Consider the following 23,095-nt stretch of genomic DNA (forward strand, 5'->3'; position numbering starts at 1 on the left):
AACTACTTCTGTACATGTGCAGCACTATCAGCTGAACCATGCCAATACGGCGTCTCTGGATTCTACAAGCAGGTGTCTTTACTGCCAACGTACTCCGTCCTACAGGATTAATTGATAGTCCATATCGTGTGCTCGAAACAGTCTCGAGACAGACAAGAGCTGAGAATACCATACTTAACTAGGTACTAGTACTTTGGCACATTCGTGTGGCCCCTGTGGATGAAGCATAAATGCCTACTTAAAAACACCAGAACTACTAATAACGTAACTGGAGCACATGCCCATGTACTCCGTACTGTACTTACCGTACTTATACAGCCCCTACTGTAACATGTACACTGATGCCAACCGCAAAGAATAGGAGCATACGTGCCCACCAATCATCCTTCTCCGAACCGGATGCTAAGCCACCATGGCAGGCATCGAGGTATGCTAGTACACCTAGTGCGCTTGTGTGCTGCAATATTCGCCCAGGTATTGTGCATTGGTGTCGCAGCATTCCCAACAATTGTGGGGATGCTGGCCGATAGAAGCATCGGCTCTAGTATGTGTCATGGTCTAGACCACCTCACTCCAATTTACTGCATGGACTTGCTCACGCACGCCGCCGTGCTCCGAAGACCGAGTCCGACTCTCGTAGCGCCGGAAACTGGTAGCAACGGCCGAAAGGTGCCTTGCAGGTAGGTGGCTCTAAGCTCGGAGGACGAGCCTACAGGCTCAGCTCAGCCAGGAGAGGAGGGGGCGCCGGCAGCATCCTGTATGCACGAGACTTGTCCCCAAGCTACGGACAGCGACGAGCATGACGGAGTGGTCGTGGGCTTGAGCACGTCAGCGTCATTGCTTGCATGCCGAATTACCACTCCGCACAAGTACAGGAGCTGCTTCACGAGCATCGGCGTGCCGATGCATCCCGTCCTCGCACTCGGCTTCTCCGCCGCAGCTGCCGCCATCAGCCCCTCGAGCATACACATGCTCGGCCGAGCCCGGCGCGTTTCGTCGCGAGACCGATGCATGGCAATCAATCGACCAACCGGCCGAGGCACGGATGCGACAGGCTCCGTTCAACCGACGCAAGCACCTGCCCAAGCTACTTGTGCTTGTACGCGTCCTTGATCTTGTGGTGCAGCTCCGTGTCGTAAAAGTTGTAGTTTGAATCCAAGTCGCAAAAGGGATGCTGCGAGAGAAGCACGTCTGCCGTCGGTCGGTCAAACGGGTTCCTGCGGTACGTCAGCAACCGGCGCGCCCCGGCCCATCGCCGACGGGGACGAGACCTACACTTGGAAGCAGTCCATCATGAAAGCCACGGCGAGCGGCCCGATCGTGTCCTGGATGTCCTCGGGAATCGGCGGCGTCTCGCCGTTGGCAATCTTGTAGATGGCCCCGACCGCCTCCTCCTTGCTCCACGGTCGTCGTCCGGCGAACATCTCCAGCACGACGCAGCCGAGACTCCAAATGTCCACCTTGGCGCTGTACCCCTCGCCCTGCGAGCGGATGACCTCGGGCGCCATCCAGAAGACGGATCCCTGCATCGAGTTGGACTTGTCGTTGCCGTAAATGTTGTCCGTCTTCTTCGAAATGCCAAAGTCGCTGATCTTGCACGTGCCGTCCAGGTCCAGCAGGATGTTGTCGGCCTTTAGGTCGCGGTGCAGGATTCCCTCGCGATGCAGGTACGCGAGGCCCGACAGCGTCTGGCGCGTCAGCGACGAGACGACGGATTCTTCAAACCTGCCGTGCCTCCGCAGACACGATCCGATGCTGCCACCGGAAATGTACTCGAGAAAGATGCTGATGCTGGTTTCCTTGCGCTCGCAGCCCAGGTACTGCACAATGTTGTTGTGGTCGAGGTGCTGCATCGTGTCGATCTCCTGGTCGAGGGCCCCGACCATCTCCCGCATCTTGCTCTTGTCGCCGCCGGCAGCCTTGGAGTTCACCTCGACCTCCTTGACGGCCAGGAACTCGCCCGTGGTGGCGTTCATTCCTAGGTAGACGCGGCCGTACGTGCCCTTGCCGATGAGCTGACCCTTGAACCAACGAAAGGTCGTCTGACGCTTCGGCAGCGTGTCCTGCGGTATCTGCGGCAGCACCATGCTTCCACGCTGGTCCGGCCGTATCTGGACGATGTTGGCGTTGAACATCTTGGTGCTCTTGCGCCGCATCATGTTCGTGCTGGCCGTGCCCGGGTGATGAGACACCGTGTTGTATCGTTTGTTCGCCTCGTGTGCGCCACGGGCGACCTCGCGGATCGACCTCATCCGGCCCAAGCCGCCGGACCGTCGCATGCTCCTCTGCGCCATGGAATGCGATGCGTGCGGCCGCTCCGACGCCTTGAGCGTCGACTCGTTGGAGCCCAGCGTGTCCCCGTCGTCGTAGAGCGACGGCTGCTGCGCCGACGTCGGAATCGCCGAGGGACCGATGCCCATGGAGCTGCCCGTCGTCAGCTGCGCCATGGCCGAGGACGTCGCCGTGCCCCTCTGATCGGCACCCTCGTCCCCCTCCGGTATGGCCAGCGCCGACACGTCGCTGCCGAGGCTCTCCTCCAGCACCGGCTGATCCAGATCGAGGTTGGGGAAGAAGTCGTCGAGGTTGTTCAGCAGCGCATCGGTGGGCGGTCGGTTCGCCCAGACGTCCTTTTCTATAAACGACTTTCGTCTGTTGATCTTGCTCTCCCTCTCCAGCTCTCTGTCTTCGGATTCCCATCCCTCGGAGCCCGGCGTCGCTGGCGTTCGGCGGGAGCTCGCGCCCGTTCTCGCGCTCGCCACTCCGTCGTTGCTCTCCGTCGTCGACGTGCTTCCGAGAGACTGGGGCGACGTAAACGACACGGACAATTTCTTGGACTTTTGACGACAAGTGTTCAACGTCAGGCTCGGGCGCTGAGAATGGTCCGATTCATCCGATGCCGTACCACCTGCGCCTATGTCGGCCTTGCTCTTGCTCCTGCCCGCGAGGGGGATGGCGAACAAGCCATCGTCGGAGTCGTCGTCGCCGTCCTCATCCTGCTGCTTTCGCGCCGGCTGCGATGGCTGAACCGGATTGGAAAATGTGACGTCGGAATCCGTAAAGTCAAGATCTGGCCCGTGCGACTTTCGCCTGGGAGGGTTGTCGCTCGAGCTCGTCGTCATCGATTGCGACAGGTTGGAGCTCAAGTCGGGTTGAGAAGAACGCTCGCCGACTTCACGCCGCTTCATACCCGTTCCGCTGCTGCTTGGCCTGTGCGATGCTTGCGTCGGCGTGCCGACGGGAGAATAGTCCGGGACGATGAAGGAGACGTTGCCGGGACTCAACGTGATCGTTCCCGGCGAGCCCGAAGGCAGCTTCGGGCTGCTCTTTTCCCGCACATGCTGGCCAAGGTGACTGCCGGGAATTGCCTTCTTGGCTGACTGCTGCACACAGTCATCGGATGAGGGCGTCACTGGCGACGAGACTATCCGCTTTGGGGACACTGCTCGCCGGGAGTTCGCCGAGGATTGCCCAATCGCCCCCAGGTTCCTACCCATGCCGACCAAGGCAGCGCCGATGCCACCGGCGGGGCCGGTCATCTGTGCGGCGTACTTGGCCTTCTTCTTGCCATCGATGGCCTCGCTCTCGACCGTCCCAGCAGCAGTGGAAGGTCGCCTCGATGAGAGGATGCTTTCGACGCTTGCGCTCGAGGCGGCGCGCGAGTTTTGCCCTGGCCTTCTGCTCAGAGAGTTGGCCTTGATGAGAGTCGCGGACGGATCGCTCGGGGGCGCTGGAGGCTTTCTCTGCGGGAAGAGCTGATCCGGCCGCTTGTCTTCGAAAGGTGAATCTCTGGGCTGGTCAAAGTCCACGTTTCGGCCGACGATTCCATAAGGCCCCGTGAGCTCCGGGGAGGACGGGTGTTCCTTCTTATGAGCCTGTTTTCGCTTGGCAAGATACTCGCGCTGCTTCCGGTCAATCTCCGATCTGTACTCGCTAGCTTCCTGCTCCCGCCCCTGGCCGTCTGTCGAGTCGCCCAGCATCGCCTTTGACTTGGAATTTGACGGCGAAGAGCTGGATCGCTGCCGGCCGTTCAGGATGGCATACGTTGCCTCGTCCATTTCAGGTGGTACGTTTCCGGGAGAGAGCGATGCCAGCACACCACTGCCTGTTGGTGCACCGGGAGCCTCGCCAGGTGCGACGAAGAACTTGAGTGAGCCTGCGGAATCTCCCTTGACGCGCTTGTTGGTGAGAAGCTGCTGATCATCCAGCGGCTCGCTATGGTCAAACTTGCCGAGTTCCGTGAGATACATGGTCGTATGTCCAGATCCGATCAGCCCGAGGTTGGCGCAGATGGCCTGACGAATGTCGATGGCCGATTCCGCCTGCGTTATGTCGCACATGCGGTAGTTCCAAAAATCCAGCGTGGCGAGGACATAGGTCTTCATGGCACTGGACCCCTTCGCCTCTCGCACGGAAGCGAAGCTGGCCGGGTATTGGGGGCCATAGCTCGAAGCAGGACGTTCCAGACGCGTGTCGCCACCGCCTATGCTTCGATGGGGCACCGATAAAGGCTTGGGCAGAGCTATTGCGGAGTCTGGAGAGTCAAGGTCGTCCGGGGACGGGAAGGATCCATCATCCTTCAGCCGCTTCTTGCGGGAGAGAAAGCTGAGAAAGCTTTTCGAGTCCTTGGCGGATGTTGGAGCCCCCTCGGCACCGGCCGACCGATCACCAGCGTCTGTCGGCGATTGCTTTGGCCGTCCGTCCGGGTGTCTTCCCGCCGCCAGGACTTCTCCAAGGGTCAAGCCACGACCCATTATGGCAGCGGCCTCGAGGGGAACGCCGGAGCCGTAGATGGCAGCGCTGGATGACGCCGAGTCGACGCTGCTGCGGGAGAGGTGTCCAAACTTTGCCGATCCGGGGGTCGACGCCGACAGGGCTGGGGTTGTCGCCGACGGGAATAGAGTTGGTTGCGAACCAGAACCCTCGTTCTGGCTGTCAGGATTCCCGGATGCCCCCCAGTGGCCGGCGTCGGCGAAGTCGCTCGATATGGGGCTCAGGCGCATGTTGGGCTCCGTGTCGATATGCATCAGGGCTAGCCGATGACTCGGATCGGAGCTCACAGCACCGTTGTTGAGCAAGGGCATGGTTGTTGCCCGCGTCTGAGAGTGCCTCGTCACGGCAAACGCTGTGGGTAAGGCGGCGTCGGACGGATTGTGGAGGGTCTGCCGCATTGTCAGTTGATGCATCGACACGAGCGAGCTCGCACAACGCACATTGGGAGAATCTGTCGGATCGGTGCCGGCACTTGGAAGGCTATTCCCCTGGCCGAGGTTGACGGAGTAGTTGCGGCCGTGGGAGGAGCTCGTCAGCTTGGACAATTCGACGGGCTTTCCGGTGACGATGCCCCGGATGAGGCGCCGCATGCGCTTCCCTTCCTCCCGCTCACGGGGTTGGTCCCAGCCGGAGCCGCTGGCGGTGGATTCCTGTGCCAGGCGCGGGTAGACCTTCTGGTGCATCATGCCGAAATTCCCTCGACCGCCGTGGAGGCTGCCAAGCTCGAGAAACTGGGCGCCGTGCAGGTTTAGCGCCTTGAAGGTGCTCTGCCAGTCCTTGGAGAAGCCGTTTTGGGCGAGCCAGGCCAGGACGGTGTCGAGCGGCCAGTGGGCGGCCGTGTCCGGTGGTATCGTGCTACCGGTGGCGGCACTCGAAGCGTTGGACAGGCCTCTCGTCTGGGCGGCCATGTAGAGTCTGTCCCTCGCGAGCGAGTCGTCCATGGTGGCGGCGAAGTTGGCATCGATGCCGCTCTGGGCCATCGCGATGTGCCACGGACTGTGGGCGCGCCCGCCGGGCGACGAGTCGTTGACGCCGAAGCCGGGGATGCCGACGCCCTCGCCCCAGGTGTCGCCCGTGGGTATGTAGGTCGCGCTCATGGCGTCACTCGGCCTCGGCGGCGGCGGCATGCCCGCACTCTGGACGGCGGCCATCTGGGCGTGCAGCTTCGGGTTGTACGGCGGGGGCAGGGCCGTGTGTTGAATCGGATGTTGGGTCGGCGGCGGAGGCGGCGGTAGGTTGATGGCCGGGCGGCCGTCGTACATGCGGCCGCCGTAGCTGGCGTGCCACGTCTGCTGCTTGCCAAGGGAGCCGATCGGAGGAGGCCCCGGCGGCGGAGGGACAACGACGCCGGCGGCCGAACCGGGCGCGGGCGCGTATCTTGGGGGTCCCGGGGGCGGCGGAGGGATATTCATTATGTTGTTCATGGGAGGACCTGGGGCGATCGGAGGCGGAGGTGGGGGGATGGAAAGGGGAAGGGGAAGGGGAGCTTGGAAGGGTCGTGTCGGGTCGTTGCCCGAGACATGTCTCTGGCCGCTGCCTTGATACATGATGCTATTCGTAATCGTTGACGCTGCCGTTGCGGACCCTGCCGCCGACGGTTGGGAGACTAGCAACGGATTCGCGAGCCGAGACCAGAAGCAAGGCCCGGACCTCGTCGAAATCCGAGCAAAATTCGATGGCTGCAGCTACAGTACAGCTGAGACGATGAGCAGACGTCGGGGCCAACGACTGGCCTGGCTCGTCGTGAAAGGGACGAGCAGGATCGGCGGCGACGAGACGCGGCTCCGGGCGTCTCGCAGTCTCGCCTCCGATGGCGACGCCGGCTGGGTGTGAGCTCGGTCGTCCCGAAGGCTCGGTAATGAGGTCGGGTGGAGGATAGAACTGGTCGTCTCATGCGTTGTCGTCGCCACGCGACAGAGTGGCTGCGTCTTGCGAGCACGTCGTCATGGCCAGCACGATTTGGAAGTCTGGTTCAGGGAACTGGCTGAGTGGACCTTTGGTGGGCCGATCTGGTTTAGCGCTTCGCTCCCCAGCTGCTGTCAGGCTAACTAAGCCCTGCATGGTTTGTTTGGCGTTTGGCGTGGTGCTTGGTGGGCGCTTACGAGACGGTACCTAGTAATTACTTGATTATTATTACTTACAGTGCTGCAAGTAAGTAAGTACAACTACTCCGTACATGCACCAGTATGTGTACAAGTACATGTACACCTACAAAGACGATGGTGCTGGTTTTTCAGTCCTATACTTGTGCTCCGTACGGAGTACGGAGTAATTGTGCTTGTAATACCTGGTATTAGTTGTGGATCTCGTTACAACCATGCGGTGCAATTACCGAGTAAGTACCTAGCACTTAAGTGCTGTACGACTTAGGTGTACATGCATGTCAGGAGGTGAACGAACTGCCGCACATCTTTCAAGCAAGAAGGTATTACCTTGTACTTACCTAGTACTGTACGTATAGTAAGTACTTACGTAACGTGTTCGTACAACTACTAGGTACGGAGTACTTAAGTACAGTGGTAAGTAATTACTGAGTACGGAGTAGCAACCAACTATAGTACAGGTACAAGTCCCATCAGTTGTACACCTAACAGTACTTACTTATAAGTGCATGCAATACTTATCAAGTACTGTCGTAGGTGCCTATACAAGTATGGTCATGCCAGCACTTGCTGTAGGTAAGTATCTACCAAGGCGAATTGCACACAAGTACTTGTACGTACAGGAATTGCAAGTACTACTAATGCTTGATACTGTACAGAGTACTCTATGTGTATTGTACTTACTTACAAGTACGGAGTGCGTACGGAGTACATAGCTACTTAATTGAACTTGTACAAGTACCAGTACTCTAGTACTACCCAGGTGTACCCCTCGCACAACATTTTGTTAGTACGCAAGTACATCTGTACTGCAGCAGGAACACAGAGAACCAAGCAAGCATCAACTACTCCGACTTGTACATGTACCGTATGCATTTGTACCTATGCAAGGACAGTAATACGGAGTACGGAGCACTTGTACTTCCAGTAAGTACTTACACGGTTGGCATCAAATATCCGCGCATACAGTTCATTATATTTATATTATCAACACATGAACTCTGTACTCTGTGCATGTAATTACTCTTCGAACGGGTTCGGATCGGCCATGGCCACCTGGCCAATTCCTGCCTGATTTTGAGTTTCTTCTCCACCCTTCATTCCCTCTTCTACCAGTATCCTAGCCTTGGCATCCAACGATGACCTTGCATGCTCCTCCGCGGCATATCCCTTTGTCCCGACTTTCTCATCCGTCTCGTTCCATACGATGGAAAGAACGGATGATTCGCGCGCTTGTTCCCTTGAGCGTGAAGAAACGCGCAACTACAGTATTCTTGAGCAGCTGAACGACTATGATCAATATCGCTCGTGTTTTTGGGACTCCCGGTCAAAGTGATGTAGGTGTAGGCCTGGAAACCATGCCGTACTCGCGCCACGGAGGCATTCAGCAGAGGCAGACAAGTACATGTGAGCACTTGGAGAGAGGCAGCTGGCTAACAAAAGAGACGGAAAAAGAGGGTCGAGGCCGGCAGAGGTATCGCGGTAGTAGTTATAGAGGTCTCTCGATGCCTCCGCAACTACCATTTCGCCGCGATGCAGCTACTGCGCAGGCTCTGTAGTACAAGTACGGCGACGGCGCTACGCTACGACTACATGAGCACTGTACTCCGTAGAAGTGAACAGAATTCTAGTTGATGCGAGTCGTTGGTGGGTATTTTTTCCTTGCACCCTTTACTTTACAATTACACCTGCAAGTATGTGTAATTGTACAAGTAGGTGTAATTGTATCGGGATCCCGAGCGAGATTAAAGGGCGCAGTTTAAGCATACGATGGCAAGAAATGCCGAGCTTGACACGCAGGGGGACTCTCGAGACCTCAATCTTTATGGCTACTTTCTGCACCAACATTCGCCAGCAACAAGGCGGCCTTGTGTGAAATAAACTCGCACACGAACCAACTGTTCGCACCGTCTTTCATAGGAATTCAAGTACGTACTTGTACTCGATCCAAAACATATAGCAGAGCAGCCATGCGTGAACGCGACCAAGCGCGGAATGTCAAGTTCATGCATCGGTGTTGAGGCGGCGAGAGGCATCTCGGTATATTCTCTCAATTAGGTGCAGAGTATGCAAAAGCTAGCATGGAATCAAAAATAAAAGACAAACGCTTCAACTTGCACATGGCCACATGGTTAGCTGGAGGGCGACTCGCCTGTCGGTAGCTGAATAAGACAAACAACGCTGCAATCGAGCCTGCTACATGGCAACGCAGCCTCGTGACAACCCATACTCCTGACGGCACTGCTCGAGGTAGCCAGCTTCCTCCGCGGAGCCTTCCAGAACGTTGTGACTCCGGACCAAGCCACGGACCCTGAGGCTCTGTTCCCCCTCCGAGTGCCACCACCGCAGCTTTTGCAGAAGCGGGCCCTCGTCGTCGTCCAAGCCCAACTCCCACTTGCCAGAGGACACCGTAACTTCGCATTGATCCCTGGGGAAGTGGAACTCGGGTAGGAAGACTACGGTGGGCGCGTCATCCTTGGCCGCCGTCGGGGCTGCTACTTGCAGGCTGTAGGAACATTGCCGCAAGTCAAAGCCGCTGGCGACCATGTCTCCCGCAACAACCGTCGCCGTCGGTCGGATGAATGCTTCCGCCGCTCGGTAGCCGGGCGCGATGGTGACTTCTGCGTTCTTGGACGACAGGCTGGAGCTGATGGTCGGGTTCGTGAGTATTTTCTGCAGGTTTCCCGGCATCACGCTCTCGTCATCCCCGGCATCTCGAATCTCGGTGGGGAACTTGACGAGGCTCGTCGCCGACTGGCTGGGAAGCGAGCTCCTGGGCAGCGGAGACAAGGGCGGCACTCTGTCGTCGAGGGAATAAACGGACAAGTCTTCGCCGTTCCACTGATCGCCCCTCTCGTGGTCGTTGTTCGTGTTGTACAGCCACAAGCAGTGGCCTTCAATCTGCGATCCTTCGACGCCAAAATAGTTGGCGTCGAGAGCCGCCGACTGGCTCGAGTAGTCCCCCGTCTTGTACGCCTTCTTGTCATCCATGTCGTACGGGATACCAAACTCGGTCAAAATGCATGGGTGCTTCCCCGTCCGTTCGATGCCCTCTTGACGCAGTGCCGCCAGCTGATTCTTGAGGCAGTTGCGGATGGCCGTCTCGCCGATCTTGATGGCCAAAGCTGGGTGGTAGTACCTGCCCCGAAGCACACCGACGACATCCACATTCCACGTGCTGTTCCAGTGCTTCGTCATGAGGGTGATGCCGTCGTAAAAGTGTGGCGTAAAGGCCATGAGCGGGTCGTCGTCCTCGGTCCCCCTTATCTCGGGTGGCAGCTCCAGGGTTGGATACTGCATCAGCATGATGCAATCTTCGTGATGAATGCGGCAGGATCGCTTGTATCCTCTCCAAAAGTCCATAAAGTACGTGTTGGTGAATTCGGGATAGTCAATCGCCTTTCCCGTCCTTGGATTCTTTTCAAAGTAGTTCTTGTTGACGAGGGTGTCCGTCGCCGGATCCCACACGCCGTGCTGAGCCCAGATGCACTCTCCCAACTTCCAACCTGGGTCTCGTCTCCAGCCGTATTTCGAATCGTCGTAGCCCGCCGGCAACCAGGCGATTTCGCCGTGGGGGTCGACGAGAGTCGAGCCGGTCTTGTAAGCACCGAGGCCTCCCATATCCCACGTGTCAACCTCGCACGCTCTCCCCATGCCGGTCAGGAAAGTCTGCCACATGGTTGGGCAGGTCCCCTTCTTCAGCGGATGGTCCTTGGGAATGACGGCGAGGTCGACGTAGCCGGTCATGCCTCGATTCGGCTCGTTCATGCTCTCCCAGCCAATGACGACTTCGTTTTCAAGGTCCCCGGCCTCCTTTATCCGCTTCGCGAGATGGGCGCAAGCATCGATGAAGTGCGTCTGCAAATAGTCCTGAATGTTGACGCCGTCAATGACGCACTTGGGAGCAAAGTCCTTGCCGGCAAAGAAGAGCGTGAAGATGGTTCCGGCGGCGAGGCGAAAATAGTTGGTGGACCATATCATCTTGGGGAAATGGTCGGGCTCGGCGTAGGTGTTGTGCACGATGGCCGCTTCGGTGGCAGCGAAGCTCTGCGGATTCAAGCCACAGGCGTATACGGTCCACATGGGTGCCCCGGATCCGCCGGTGAAGCGAGACCACACATCTTGGTGAGGGTCCATGAAGACGTAGAAGCCATACGACTTTGCTATTCTCAGAATCTCGATGGTGTGCTGGATGAAGTCCTCGTCGTATATGCCCGGCCCGGCCGCCTCGATGGCCTCCCAGGTGAAGACGTAGCGAATGGTGTTGAAGCCGTATCGTTTGATCCTGGCAAAATGGGTGGGCGCATCCTGCTTGGAAAATGGCCGCTGGGTGAAGGAGACGTTATCGCCGTCGAAAAAGTCGTTGCCGACGTGTGACGGCAGGTCGGGCTGGCTCGGGAGTTTGGCGTTCCCGGCAACGTTGATCCCCCGGAGGACGACCTGACGACCGTGGGGGTCGCGGAATTGACCATCCTCGATCGTCAGACGAAAGGTAGCCATTGGTGTCCCGGTAAGTGCAGGGTGGGCGACGACGGAGAAGTCGGAGGAAGTGATGTGTCGGAGTAGGATTTGAAACAGGGAGGCGGAGCGTTGCGAATGGCGGTCACGTTCATGATTCATGGAGGTGACTGACGGCTCCAACTAAACTGAATTTAATGACGTAGCGCGGGTCCACGTTCTTCCACCCAGCAAAATGTGGAATTGATATATCTTAAAACGAACTAATAATCATTAATACTTCAAAGTGCACCGTACTAAAATATGGAGTCCTCCGAACCTACGGAGTATATTCACATCGTATTTGCAAGCATACCCTGGTTATCATATCATGGGGTAATTCATGCATACTCGTACCTGCAGAGGGTTTGAATCATGATTCGTCAATCAGGCACACGCTGTCAAGGTGTGGTGAATACGCTTATAAACATGTACAGACGGTTCAGCATTCTTGTTCTCGATGCCTTCGAATGGATGACTATGCCATTCGAACGCGCATAACACACAGGAAACGACGGGTATTTGGTGTCGAAACTACCACAGGCAACCAACAATCAAACATCGTCCCCGAATCAGCGTCGGGGTGGTCGATTCAAAAAGTCCGAAGTAGCAAACATGAAGCCATTCGGATGGCTCCCAAGTGGCGACGGCTGAAGAGGCGGTGGCTGAAGGGGCCGGCCGTCACCAATCTCTACGACGCTTGGATGGTCGGCCCTGACGACGACGTTGTCGCCCGTCCCCGTCCTTGACAGTTTGAGCTCGGGTAGCGATCCTTCTGCGGCCGAAGAATGTCTTCCTGCCATGAATGAGTCGACACCATCCAGCTCCCGCGGAGCCTCTTCACCCTCGTCCCAGCTGCCCCAGGTCAAATCTCGATACAGCTCTGGCCGTGTTTCTCGTCGGCCACAGAGGTATCGCCGAATCAGCCAAGGGAGGCGCCGGGAGACTTGAAAGCGCATGAACTCGCGCTTTGACACGGCAAATATGTGGTCCAGTTCTTCAAGGTTGCGTCTCTTCGTCTCCTCAACCAGCAGAAACACCAACACCAAAGCTACGATGTTGAGTCCGCTGAAGAGGCCGAGCGACCCTGCTCCCCCGAGTTTCGAGTTGATGCTGGTAGAATATTTAGTCACGCTACTGGAAAGTATTTCCACTTCATCTGCCGAGCACGTACCGTGGGAAGAAGATGGAAAGCAACCCGGCGGCGAAGAAATTGATGGATATAGCAAATGCGGCGCCCTTCAGGCGTTGTTAGAAATGATCAGCGGACCAGGGGCAAAGCTACCTACGGCTTCTCTGTGGGACAGCGGAAAGCTTTCGGATGCCAGCGTGAAAGGGATTGGTCCCAAGCCGGGAGAGTACGCCATGGCGAAGACTGTCTTGATCAGTGCCCCATCAACTCGAATTGGCATGGACGACGTACGGAACAGAAACAGCGCCGTAAAGCCTATTCGCTTCTCTTGGTCCGGAATAAACGCACACAAGGCCGCACCCAGCATAAACAGCGCCATAAAAGGTAGCGTGATGTTGAGCCACTTTCTTCGACCCAACACATCAATACTCTTGATCGCCGGAAGCGCAAAGAGAAAGTTGATGGCACCTATAGGACGGAGTTAACAAAAGATATCCCACCAAGGGGTGAAGATGGCTGACCGAAGCCGACACTATACGCCATGGCAATGACATTGGACCCTGCGCCGACGCGGTTGAAAAGTGTCCCTATTACCGTCAGAATCCGCAGACACCACACTTTGTGACTCAAAAACTAACCAGAGTAGAATGCGCAGACGTTGACTTTCAAGTGTTAGCTTCCGTGACTTGACCATCCGGGGGAGTATTGAACGCACCGCCGCATAGTTGCTGCGCCAAGTTCACCGTCGACGTCGAGATGGTGGCATTATACAGCCTTCGCTGCTGAAACAGCTGCCTGAACTGTGCAAAAAAATCTCGAATCACCCAGATGAAGCCAGGCGACAGAAGAGCGTGGTCATCCAAATCGCCAATGCCGACGTGCTCCTGCTCAAGGGCCTTGAAGACGACGTACATGTCCCTCAAGGCTTGCAGCTGCACACACCGTCAGTCCGCTCTGACCACAAGGACTTGTCAGATCAAGGCCCTTGAAACTCACCTTGGTAGTGCGAACTTGTTGCAAGATCCGGTATGCCTTCTCAACGCTGTAGTTTGGGCCTTTCATGAGATGATAACGAGGCGATTCGGGGCAATACCACAGGACAATAATGAGGAGCGCTAGTGCAGGCACAAGAGGCGCTCCTTGGATGAGAGCGAAAGTCAGCCGTTCTGTTGGCGCATTGGTGAAGATTATGTTGAAAGCGAAGCCCATCATGATGCCAAAAGCGACCCTGGGACAGTCATGAGCCGATGCAGGTGAGCGGTCGTGTGATGCTCTTCCACCTACCACAGCTGCCATGCGAGAATGGCAGAGCCGCGCCAGAAGCCAACGGCGGTCTCGGAGGCCAGGATCGGAGTGCTGACAGCCTTGATTCCCATGCCTATGGCTTATTGTTAGCATCGCCGCCGCCGGGGCAAGTGACTGGTGGTAGCGACAAACCGATGCCGTTGACGATCCGTACGCAAAACAGCTGCTGCCAATTCTCGACAAAGATGGCGGCAATGGAGCTTACGATAATCAGGGAAGCCGCGACGCTGATTCCACCTCGTCTTCCAAACCAGTAGTTGACGGGCAGCGAGAGCGGGCAGCCGACGAGGGCGGCGAAGAACCAGGGCGACGCATTCGCGGCGCCGAGACGCCAGTCATCGCCATGCGACTCCTCACCGTCGCCCGATGGACCTAGTCCCCATTGAGTGGTATATAATGATGCTCCATTGAAGGAAGACTGGACGAAGCCTAGAGAATGAATAGATTGGTCAGAGCTGGCTGCCTTTTCGTAACCGAGACGGGGTCGATGCTCGCCTTGCAGCAGCGCAGCCAAGGAGACGGTGACGATGACGATTCGCATGCCCTTTTCGCTGAATGTTACATCTCGCTCCCGCCGCAGTGCTTCTTTCTCCTCATCGGTGAGGTGGACGGGGAGTCGGTTCCGAACGTCGAAGCCAGGCCGTCTTGCAATCATGTCATAGAGACGAATGTCTTTGGCCACCCGAGCGGCTCGCAGAATGTCCTCGTAGCTAACGCAGGGCAGGTGCTGTTGAGCAAACTGCCTGACGTCTCCGTCCAACTCGGCGTCTGTCATGTGCGCTGCTTTCCGGTCACTCGCTTTCCCTCGAAAGACTGTCGGGTAGATCAAGAGACGTACCCAATGGGTTCTCGATGATGGCACCATCGTTGGTTCTCCTCGACTGCACCTGGGCGGCGTAGCGGCTGCGGCCGCCCCTCGATCGCGCATTATGCAATGATTCAGACATTGTGCCGTCGACAACACGAAAGGAGGCAAGTGAGTGGCAGGAATACGAAGCCCATGAAGTACGGGGGCTTTGAAGCCACACTACGAACAACGGAAGCGGTAGGGTCGGGTACCAGGGACGACGATTTACGCAGCATCAGGCTTGCAATGTTGGGGAACTGCGTGAGTTATATTATAATATGTATTGGACGAGAAATATCACCATTGTGACTCCTGTGGCACGGGCTCGACCCCAACGCGATGGCCTGTACACCGTATGCGCCGCGAGTCCGCCATGGCCATGCGAGATCTTGCGTTTGGTCGTCATGCTCATGATCGATCCCCACAAACGTACTGCTAGCCACCCCTGGCTGCGAAGGAGAAGTGGTCGGTATGCGTACGGTCCTGTAGAGTGGGCGAGATTTGTGCGACGACGGCAGGGCGAAATCCATTCGCCCATGGCATCCAAGGCACGGCCTTCATCTCGAACCGTGTTGCTCATAATGGCTGCCACGATGCATGACAACCTGGACACTAGTCATGGGATCCCACAGCTTCACGGAAACACATGCATGATTCGTATCGACTGGTTGGCAGCATGTGGCTTGCAACCGCCACCAACGAGGAAGCCATCAATGTCGCTTTGGTTGATCTCTTATCAACCTACGAGTAGGCATTTTAGGCGCGGCACCTCGTCTCAAGATTTGCTGTCGCCGACCTGCTCTATTGGACGGAGCTCCTCCTCTGCACTACTTGTTTGTGACTCGCGGGTATGGAGTATTTGTACGTCGAGTCGGGATCGATGAGGGACTCGCCGAATCGATCCAATCATTATGGATGACTAGATGGCTAGGCATCCACGCCACCAACAAAGCTAATCGTTTCCTAGGCTTGGAGGCATGGTCAGAAATCAGCGCAGCCAACTGCGCGCTTTCGAGTTGCGGCAGCAAAGACAAGTGGGCGGGCCAAAGCACGACGCTCCCATCGTCATCAGGCCCGTGCTCTGAGGCTCTCCTCATTCAACGACCGACGATGGCCATCAAAGTCTGTTCGGCGTCCCACAGGTACAATTTTGAAAAGCGACAGGAATTCTGTACAGAATACACCGCATTTCGTACCACCATCGGGCATGGGGAGCTCGGCGAGGAGGAGTCGGATTGTCCCTTTGCCTTCAGGTCCTCTTGGGAGTGGAAACGGGAACCAAACTGGACGGGAGCCGATGGGACCTCGCCGCCATGGTACCAACCTTTCTGAGATGATCGTCAGTCGCAACGATCAGGAAAGGCCAGGCAGCTAAGAATGCGTGGTAAAGCGAGAGGCGAGAAGATGCATGGCATCAAGGTTGGGTTGAACGGTGCGCAGAAAATAAAAGGACGAACACACACGGTATCACCCCGCACGGCCAAGCAAGCTGCTTGTTGGGTTCGGTGGCAGTTGCTCTTGATATTTTGCCGATAAACGGATGGATAGGCAATCTGATGCAACAGAGGGAAAAAAGGGGGCCGCCCTGACTAGGGCTACAACGAATCAAGGATCGTGAGATGGGTCAGAATCAATATATTGGTGTTCTTCTTGATGATGTTGTTGCCAACCACAAGGTGTCCTCTGGGCCTGCTTAAATAGGCGCAGATGTGGACACCGCTACGTAACTAACTACCCGGACTTTAACCCCGTTACAGGCCTGTTGACGCGTCGGCGCGACACAATCCAATCCGATAACAGTTTCCAGCCACCTTGAATCTCTAGCTCAGTTTGGTTAATGGGCCAAGGAAATATCAAAGGCACACCCGCTGGAGCTATTCCCTTCGTCCTCAACGCTGCTGCCTCCAGTACATGGTGAGTGTGCGGAGCAATGATATACTGAAAATGACATGTGCTAAACCTCGTCGAACTACCAGTCCAGCCTGAACCTATGACATAAATACTTGCAAATGTACGGATACTTAGGTGTTGATGTGCTACATGCTGTGCTGTTCGTGCCTAGTAGTAATCCCAACCTAAGTACGGAGTACAGAGTACGGAGTACCCTTCGTACCTAGGAACTTACAGAGAGTGAGCATTAATTATAGCGTACTAGGTAACCAGAATGGAGTTTTACAGGCAATTTTCGTTCCCTTGTGCCATACTTGTACCCTGTAAGTGCTCCTTTAGGTACTAAAGTAGGTGCCAAATAATGACAGGCTGGTGGGTGGGTGGCCTGGCTCAAGCTCTGACTGAGCGTTGCTTACTACGCTAAGTGCTGGGTCCCAAGGTCCTACGAAGTACTCCGTACCTGTGGAGTAATTGCGCGGAACGAACTGACAGCTGGAAGCAAGCACATGCGGGGAATCTCCGGCTAGGCAGGCAACTGTTTGATTTGCAAGGCCCCCAAGCGGATCGGAATCACTGAATCCAATGACATCTTCCACATCTTCCGCTGGCAAAGCTAGCTCTTCTCCTACTCGTGCTTGATCGGAACATAAATCCATTCTTGCCATGCAACGTCCAAGGGTTCCACCAGCCGCACTGTTTCAAGGATATCCCGACTCGTCTTGCTGTGCCGTCCCTCCTCCCTCAGGCTTGGGCACAGAACCAAAGCGAGGTGCGCCAACAGTCAAGTCAGCGGCGTATTTTTGCGTAGCTGGCTAGTCATGTCTGGCTCCAAGGCTGCCCTCAAAGCCATCAATGATGGAATCCGGCAGCAAAAGTTCGACCAAGTCGTGCAGCTGGCCCAGGACTTCTTGCAACAGGAATCCAAGAACTACCAAGCGTCCGTCCAGCCACGACCTCTATTCCTGTCACAAGTTGAGACTGACCAGACTGACTTCACAGTCACATCTTCCTGGCGTTTGCCCTAGACAAGAAGAATCAGTTCGATGAAGCAGAAAAGGTGTACCGAGTAGCCACGGTCCTCCGGCCCCAGGATGCCCAGGCATTCCAGGGACTCGTCAAACTCTATGAGAAGCAAGGCTCCTCCAAACTCGCCGGCTACCAGCAAGCCGTTATCAGTCTTGCTCAGATATTCTATGACGCCGAGGACATGTACAAGTGTCAAGATGTTGTCGATAAGTTTGTCGATTATGCCAGAGTACATGGCGACAAGCTTCAGTTGGCCGATGCCCTTTGGATTCAGCTTCCCGAAAGTCCGCTCTACCCGATCCTCGAGGGTCGCCTCCCCAAGCCATCGACAACCTACGAGCGCATCGCTCACATACTGGAAGAGTTCGAGAAGAAGCGCGTCAACACGTTGATCGGCGAACGCCGCACCCGCCTTGGCGTCACCCTCTCCGATGTTACCGTCGAGGCCAAGAGGGAGGTATACGGTCAGAGCAAGCTCGAGCACATCTACCGCCAGCTCATCAACTGGACCGGCGATGACGATCTTCGACGGACGTATGAGGAGAAACTGCTTCAGTATTGCTACGAGAGGCTCCTCGTCTCGCCTCCAGCCGCCAAGGCCCAGGAGCAGATGACGGTGCTCAAGCTCGCGAGCGAAATGGTCGCCATCTGTCACCCCTACAAGCTCGCCTGGGACATAACGGTCGAGTGGCAGGATCACAAAGAGATCAATGACTGGGATGTCGACCTACTGCGAGAATACTGCTCGTTCTTCCCCGACAGCGACCTCTACAAAGTCATCACCGGCTACCTGACAAGCAAGCATTCCCCTTTTCCCCCGGCGAAAGAAGCGGACAAGCAGGCATCCACCGCCTCCGAGGCCAGCGATAGCGATGATGACGATGACGGAGGCGGCGTCCCGACCTCATTCGTTCCCCTGACCGACGAGGATAGGCTCTTGATGATCTCCGAAGGCATCAGCAGCACCGAGTCGGCATTTGCCTACCGGCTCGTCGGCCACTACTTGCTGCAATCGGGAGAATACGAGAGCACGGTGGAGTTTATGCGAAAGGCAAAGCTGTTCGTCGCAAACCAGCAGGCCAAAATTGGTTTTTCGTTTCAGAATTCGCAAGACGCATATTCTCTGTGCCTTGGCACGGCGCTTGTGTATTATCAATCCCCCCGCCATCACCAGGAGGCAAAGGTGCTGTTCGACAAGGTTCTGGAGCATGACGCTGCATCCACCCCGGCCTTGATTGGCGTCGGCTTGATCTTTGAGGAGGAGGAAGAGTACGACGAGGCGATCGACTTCCTCAGCCGCGCCTTGAAGCGAGACGAGTCGAACCTTCGCGTCAAGTCTGAGGCTGCATGGGTGAAGGCGCTCAAGGGCGACTGGCAAGCGGCAAGGAACGAGCTGATGCAGTGCGTCAAGCTGTTGGAGCAGAAAGACGCGACGGACAAGGACCTGCTCGCAGATACGCAGTACCGCATCGGCGCCTGCATCTGGAACCTGCAGACGAGCCGCCAAGACAGAAAGCAGAAGAAGGGCGAGAGCGCGTACGCCTACTGGCTGGCGGCGCTGAACAGCAACCTAAATCACGCACCGGCATATACCAGCCTTGGCATCTTTTACAACGACTACGCCAGGGACAAGAAACGGGCGCGGCGGTGTTTCCAAAAGGCTCTCGAGTTGTCCTCGGCCGAAGTCGTCGCCGCCGAACGGCTAGCGCGGTCTTTTGCCGAGGACGGCGACTGGGATCGCGTCGAGCTCGTCGCCCAGCGCGTCGTCGACTCTGGCAAGGTCAAGCCGCCGCCTGGGTCGAAGCGGAAGGGCATCAGCTGGCCGTTTGCCGCCCTAGGGGTGGCCGAGCTGAACAAGCAAGACTTTCACAAAGCCATCGTCTCGTTCCAGTCGGCCCTGCGCCTGTCGCCCAACGATTACCACTCCTGGGTCGGGCTCGGGGAGAGTTACCACAGCTCTGGCAGGTACATTGCAGCGACGAAAGCCATCCTCGGCGCTCAGGCGCTGGAGGCGGACAGCAAGGACGACATTTCGGGGGATACGTGGTTCACCAAGTACATGCTTGCCAATATCAAGCGTGAACTAGGCGAATTCGACGAGTCCATCGCCCTGTACCAGTCCGTGCTGGAAACGCATGCGAGCGAGCAAGGTGTCATTCTCGCCCTCATGCAGACCATGGTCGACAGCGCTCTCGTGAGCGTCGAAAGGGGCCTGTACGGGAAGGCCGCGCAGCTGGCCGCCGACGTCATCCACTTCGCCGCGACGACGACGGACAGCGCGACGGCATTCAACTTTTGGAAGAGCCTCGCGGATGCTTGCTCCGTCTTCTCCTCGGTCCAGAGCCGCGTGGGCGACTTTCCGGCTGAGAGGATCAAGAAGCTCCTGGAGGATGCGGATCAGGATGCATTCGAAGCGCTGGCGAGCGTCGACAAGGTGGGGACCGAGCTCGTCTATTCCACGGGTGCGACAGTCAACGGCGAGAGATGCAACATGACCATGAAGCGATGCGTTGATGCAACGATCCTTTGCCACAAGATGGCGATTCACGTATCGTTGGCCGACGTTCACGCGCAGGCTGTGGCATACTACAACCTCGGCTGGGCCGAGTTCCGAGCGCACGCGTGCCTTCCCGGCCAAGGGCGAAAGACGTCGAGCGACTACGTCAAGGCGGCTGTGAGGTGCTTCAAGCGGTCGATTGAACTAGAAAGCGGTAACTCGGAGTTCTGGAATGCCCTCGGCGTCGTGACCAGCGAAATCAACCCAGCCGTGGCGCAGCATGCCTTTGTCAGGAGTCTACATCTCAACGAGCGCAGCCCCGTGCCGTGGACGAATCTGGGCACGCTGGCACTGCTTGCGGGAGACGCGACGCTCGCCAACGAGGCGTACACGAGGGCCCAGTCGGCGGACCCCGACTACGCCCATGCATGGCTGGGTCAGGGATTCGTGGCACTACTGCTCGGCGATGCCAAGGAAGCTCGAGGCCTCTTCAGCCATGCCATGGAAATCGCCGAGGCCTCGTCCTTGGCCACCCGCCGCCATTATTCGTCCTCCATTTTCGACCATGTGCTCGGCGCACCGTCCAACATGACGGTGGCGTCCCTCATCCAGCCACTCTTCGCCCTGAACCAGGTGGGGGGCCTCTGTCCACAGGATCTCGCCTTTCGACATCTGTCGACCCTGTTTCAGGAACGGATCGGGGAAAGCTCTCGGGCCGTGCAGACTCTGGAGGGGGTTTGCGAGACCATCGAGGCCGACTACGAGGAGACCGAGTCGGCAGAGAGCCTTGCGAGGTTCACCATGGCAAAGACGGACTTGGCCCGGGCGTACTTGGCGGCGGGATGGCACGACAAGGCCGTCGAGTGCGGCGAGATGGCGCTCGGGCTAAGCAGCAACGCAAGCGAGACGGAGCTGAGTGCGGAACAGCGGAGGAGGGCCCGACTGTCGGCCCACATGACGGTCGGCTTGGGGCGGTTCTATCGGAAGGAGTACAAGGAGGCCGAGACGTGCTTCCGCTTCGGGCTGGAGGAGTCGGACGACAACCCGGACGTGACCTGCCTCCTGGCGCGGGTGCTCTGGGCGCAAGGCTCGGAAGAGTCGCGGGAGAAGGCGCGGGCGGCCTTGTTCGAGGTGATCGAGAAGCAGCCGGAGCACGTGCAGAGCGTGCTGCTGCTCGGCGTCATCTCCCTCCTCGACGAGGACGAGGACAGCCTGGAGGCGGTGGTGGAAGAGCTCGAGAAGCTGCGGACAAACGACAAGGTCACCGCCGCGGAGCAGTCACAGATAGGCGAGGTCCTTCAAGCCATGGCTGGCCTGGGCGAGGGCCGAACGAAGCAGGACGCGCTGGGGCAAGTGCAAGAGGAGGTGATGCTGCACCCTCACCTGCCACACGGATGGAGCTCGCTGGCCAGAACGACGGGCGATGCCGCCGCTTCGCAGATGGCACTCCGAGTTGCCGCTCGGGGCATGCCGCCAAGGGGCGCGCTCGAGTCGCAAGAGGTGGCGTGTGCGTACGCCGGTACGGGCAAGGCGGCGGACGCGCAGAGGTCGGCATTGCTGGCGCCGTGGGAGCAAGCTGGCTGGCATTCGCTGGAGGTTGCGACGGCGAGCATCTAGACGAGCTAGTTTGCCGAACAATAATGAGAGCCGATGTAGCCTATCATGATTCACACCACGATGCAGATGGCCGGGGGGTGCGGTGCTGCCGATCGAGAAGGGCGACGAGGGCGGTGTAGTAGTTCCAAGGCCGCACAAGGACATCAGGGCTGGGGGCTAGCCACCGCTTCTCGCAAACTTGCCAGGCGATCTCGAAGCCAAGCTTCGTGCCATGTCTCCACCTTGCCGCCGAGTAGGACGCAAGTCTCGGGAGTGAGAAGGGCGATGCCGCGGGAGACGACAGTACCGGCACGAAGAAGAATCTTCTCCCCCATGTTCGTCTTGCCGACGCCGATGCGAGCGATGCGGCGAAGCTCGACGGCGAAGATGCGCGTGCCCTTGTGATCCTGGAGGACGAGGCGGTGCGTCGCGTTGGGCGAGGCCGTGGCGGACGCAGCCGCGTTTGTCTGCGCTGCCCGCCGCGTGTGATTCTGGACATCACCATTGGTGGCATCTTCATCGGCGCCGTTGCCATCTCCTTCGGCGCCGTCGGTGGTGGCGGCAAGGCGAACGACCTGGCGACCTCGGGTACCCTCGCCACGCTCGAGGGCGTCGAGGGCCTCCACTTGCTGCCACCGGCTGAGGCTGAGGTTCTCGACGTCGACGACTTGGACATGGACGTCACGGACGAGGGTGACCTTGGCGGCGGCGGCGGCGGCGGCCCCGTCGATAGGCAGGGCCGCGAGCAGCGTGCGGTCGAGAAGCGTACTGCTGGCGGTCGAGGAGAGGTCGCACGCAAGCAGACGGGCCTTTGCAGTGGCAAGCAGAGATGGAAGAGGCGGAGGTGGTGCACGGGCGGCGATCAACGAGGTAAGAAAGGCGGTGGAAGGCGGAGGAAGGGCTTGGGCAATGAGCGAGGCGCGGAGCTGCGATGCGAGATCCATGGCGATGGAGCCGGTGCTGGTGCCACTTCCCGAGCGCTGGGGTGCCGTCTGCGTGCCTTGGGTGCCTTGGGTGTCTTGAGTGTCTTGAGTCGTCTTCTGATTCTTATTCAAGCAGACGCCTAGAGGCGTGCGTGCACGCTGCGAGCGAAGAGTTGTTGTGGCCAAGTGTGTGAAATGAATTTCAGTTCAGTCGGGACCGATATTTACAGTATAATAATTAAATAATACTTGTATAAAAAGGATTGACGTGCAAAGATTAGCGCCCGAGGGTCGGCGCATGATGCTGTTCTGCCTTGTCTTGGTGTACCTTTAGTACGGAGTCCCCTGTACGGAGTCCCCTGTACTTACGGAGTCCCCTGTACGGAGTCCCCTGTGCGGAGTCCCCCGTACGCAGTGCAGTAGGTACTGGGTACAGTTGGTCGTAGGTACCTACCGTTATATGGCCAGTGATTGGTAGTGCACAGTGCAGCACTCGGTCTAGCAATCCTT

General features: G+C 57.5%; 5 protein-coding genes across 5 annotated transcripts; 1 reads left to right on the forward strand and 4 right to left on the reverse strand.

Moving 5' to 3' along the window:
- Positions 1 to 1,087: 1,087 nt before the first annotated feature.
- Positions 1,088 to 6,317, reverse strand: DCS_06704 (MAP kinase kinase kinase; the record flags this gene model as incomplete). Its single annotated transcript, XM_040803992.1, has 2 exons — positions 1,088 to 1,217; positions 1,276 to 6,317. 2 exons carry the CDS (start codon positions 6,315 to 6,317, stop codon positions 1,088 to 1,090), a joined length of 5,172 nt encoding a protein of 1,723 aa, XP_040654096.1.
- A 2,751-nt stretch (positions 6,318 to 9,068) lies between these two features.
- On the reverse strand, positions 9,069 to 11,492 carry DCS_06705 (putative glycosyl hydrolase; the record flags this gene model as incomplete). Its single annotated transcript, XM_040803993.1, has 1 exon — positions 9,069 to 11,492. One exon carries the CDS (start codon positions 11,490 to 11,492, stop codon positions 9,069 to 9,071), a length of 2,424 nt encoding a protein of 807 aa, XP_040654097.1.
- A 449-nt stretch (positions 11,493 to 11,941) lies between these two features.
- DCS_06706 (sugar transporter) lies at positions 11,942 to 14,753 on the reverse strand (the record flags this gene model as incomplete). The annotated part of the gene is made up of 10 exons (XM_040803994.1): positions 11,942 to 12,482; positions 12,544 to 12,608; positions 12,659 to 12,969; positions 13,023 to 13,088; positions 13,140 to 13,163; positions 13,217 to 13,433; positions 13,498 to 13,729; positions 13,786 to 13,879; positions 13,939 to 14,586; positions 14,645 to 14,753. The coding sequence occupies 10 exons, from the start codon at positions 14,751 to 14,753 to the stop codon at positions 11,942 to 11,944; spliced, it is 2,307 nt and encodes a 768-aa protein (XP_040654098.1).
- A 2,608-nt stretch (positions 14,754 to 17,361) lies between these two features.
- On the forward strand, positions 17,362 to 21,683 carry DCS_06707 (antiviral protein; the record flags this gene model as incomplete). The annotated part of the gene is made up of 3 exons (XM_040803995.1): positions 17,362 to 17,480; positions 17,543 to 20,699; positions 20,757 to 21,683. 3 exons carry the CDS (start codon positions 17,362 to 17,364, stop codon positions 21,681 to 21,683), a joined length of 4,203 nt encoding a protein of 1,400 aa, XP_040654099.1.
- A 143-nt stretch (positions 21,684 to 21,826) lies between these two features.
- On the reverse strand, positions 21,827 to 22,606 carry DCS_06708 (RecQ mediated genome instability protein Rmi1; the record flags this gene model as incomplete). The annotated part of the gene is made up of 1 exon (XM_040803996.1): positions 21,827 to 22,606. The coding sequence occupies one exon, from the start codon at positions 22,604 to 22,606 to the stop codon at positions 21,827 to 21,829; it is 780 nt and encodes a 259-aa protein (XP_040654100.1).
- Positions 22,607 to 23,095: the final 489 nt, after the last annotated feature.

This window comes from Drechmeria coniospora, chromosome 03, assembly GCF_001625195.1.
Source record: "Drechmeria coniospora strain ARSEF 6962 chromosome 03, whole genome shotgun sequence".
In the NCBI taxonomy this organism is placed as follows: domain Eukaryota; kingdom Fungi; phylum Ascomycota; class Sordariomycetes; order Hypocreales; family Ophiocordycipitaceae; genus Drechmeria; species Drechmeria coniospora.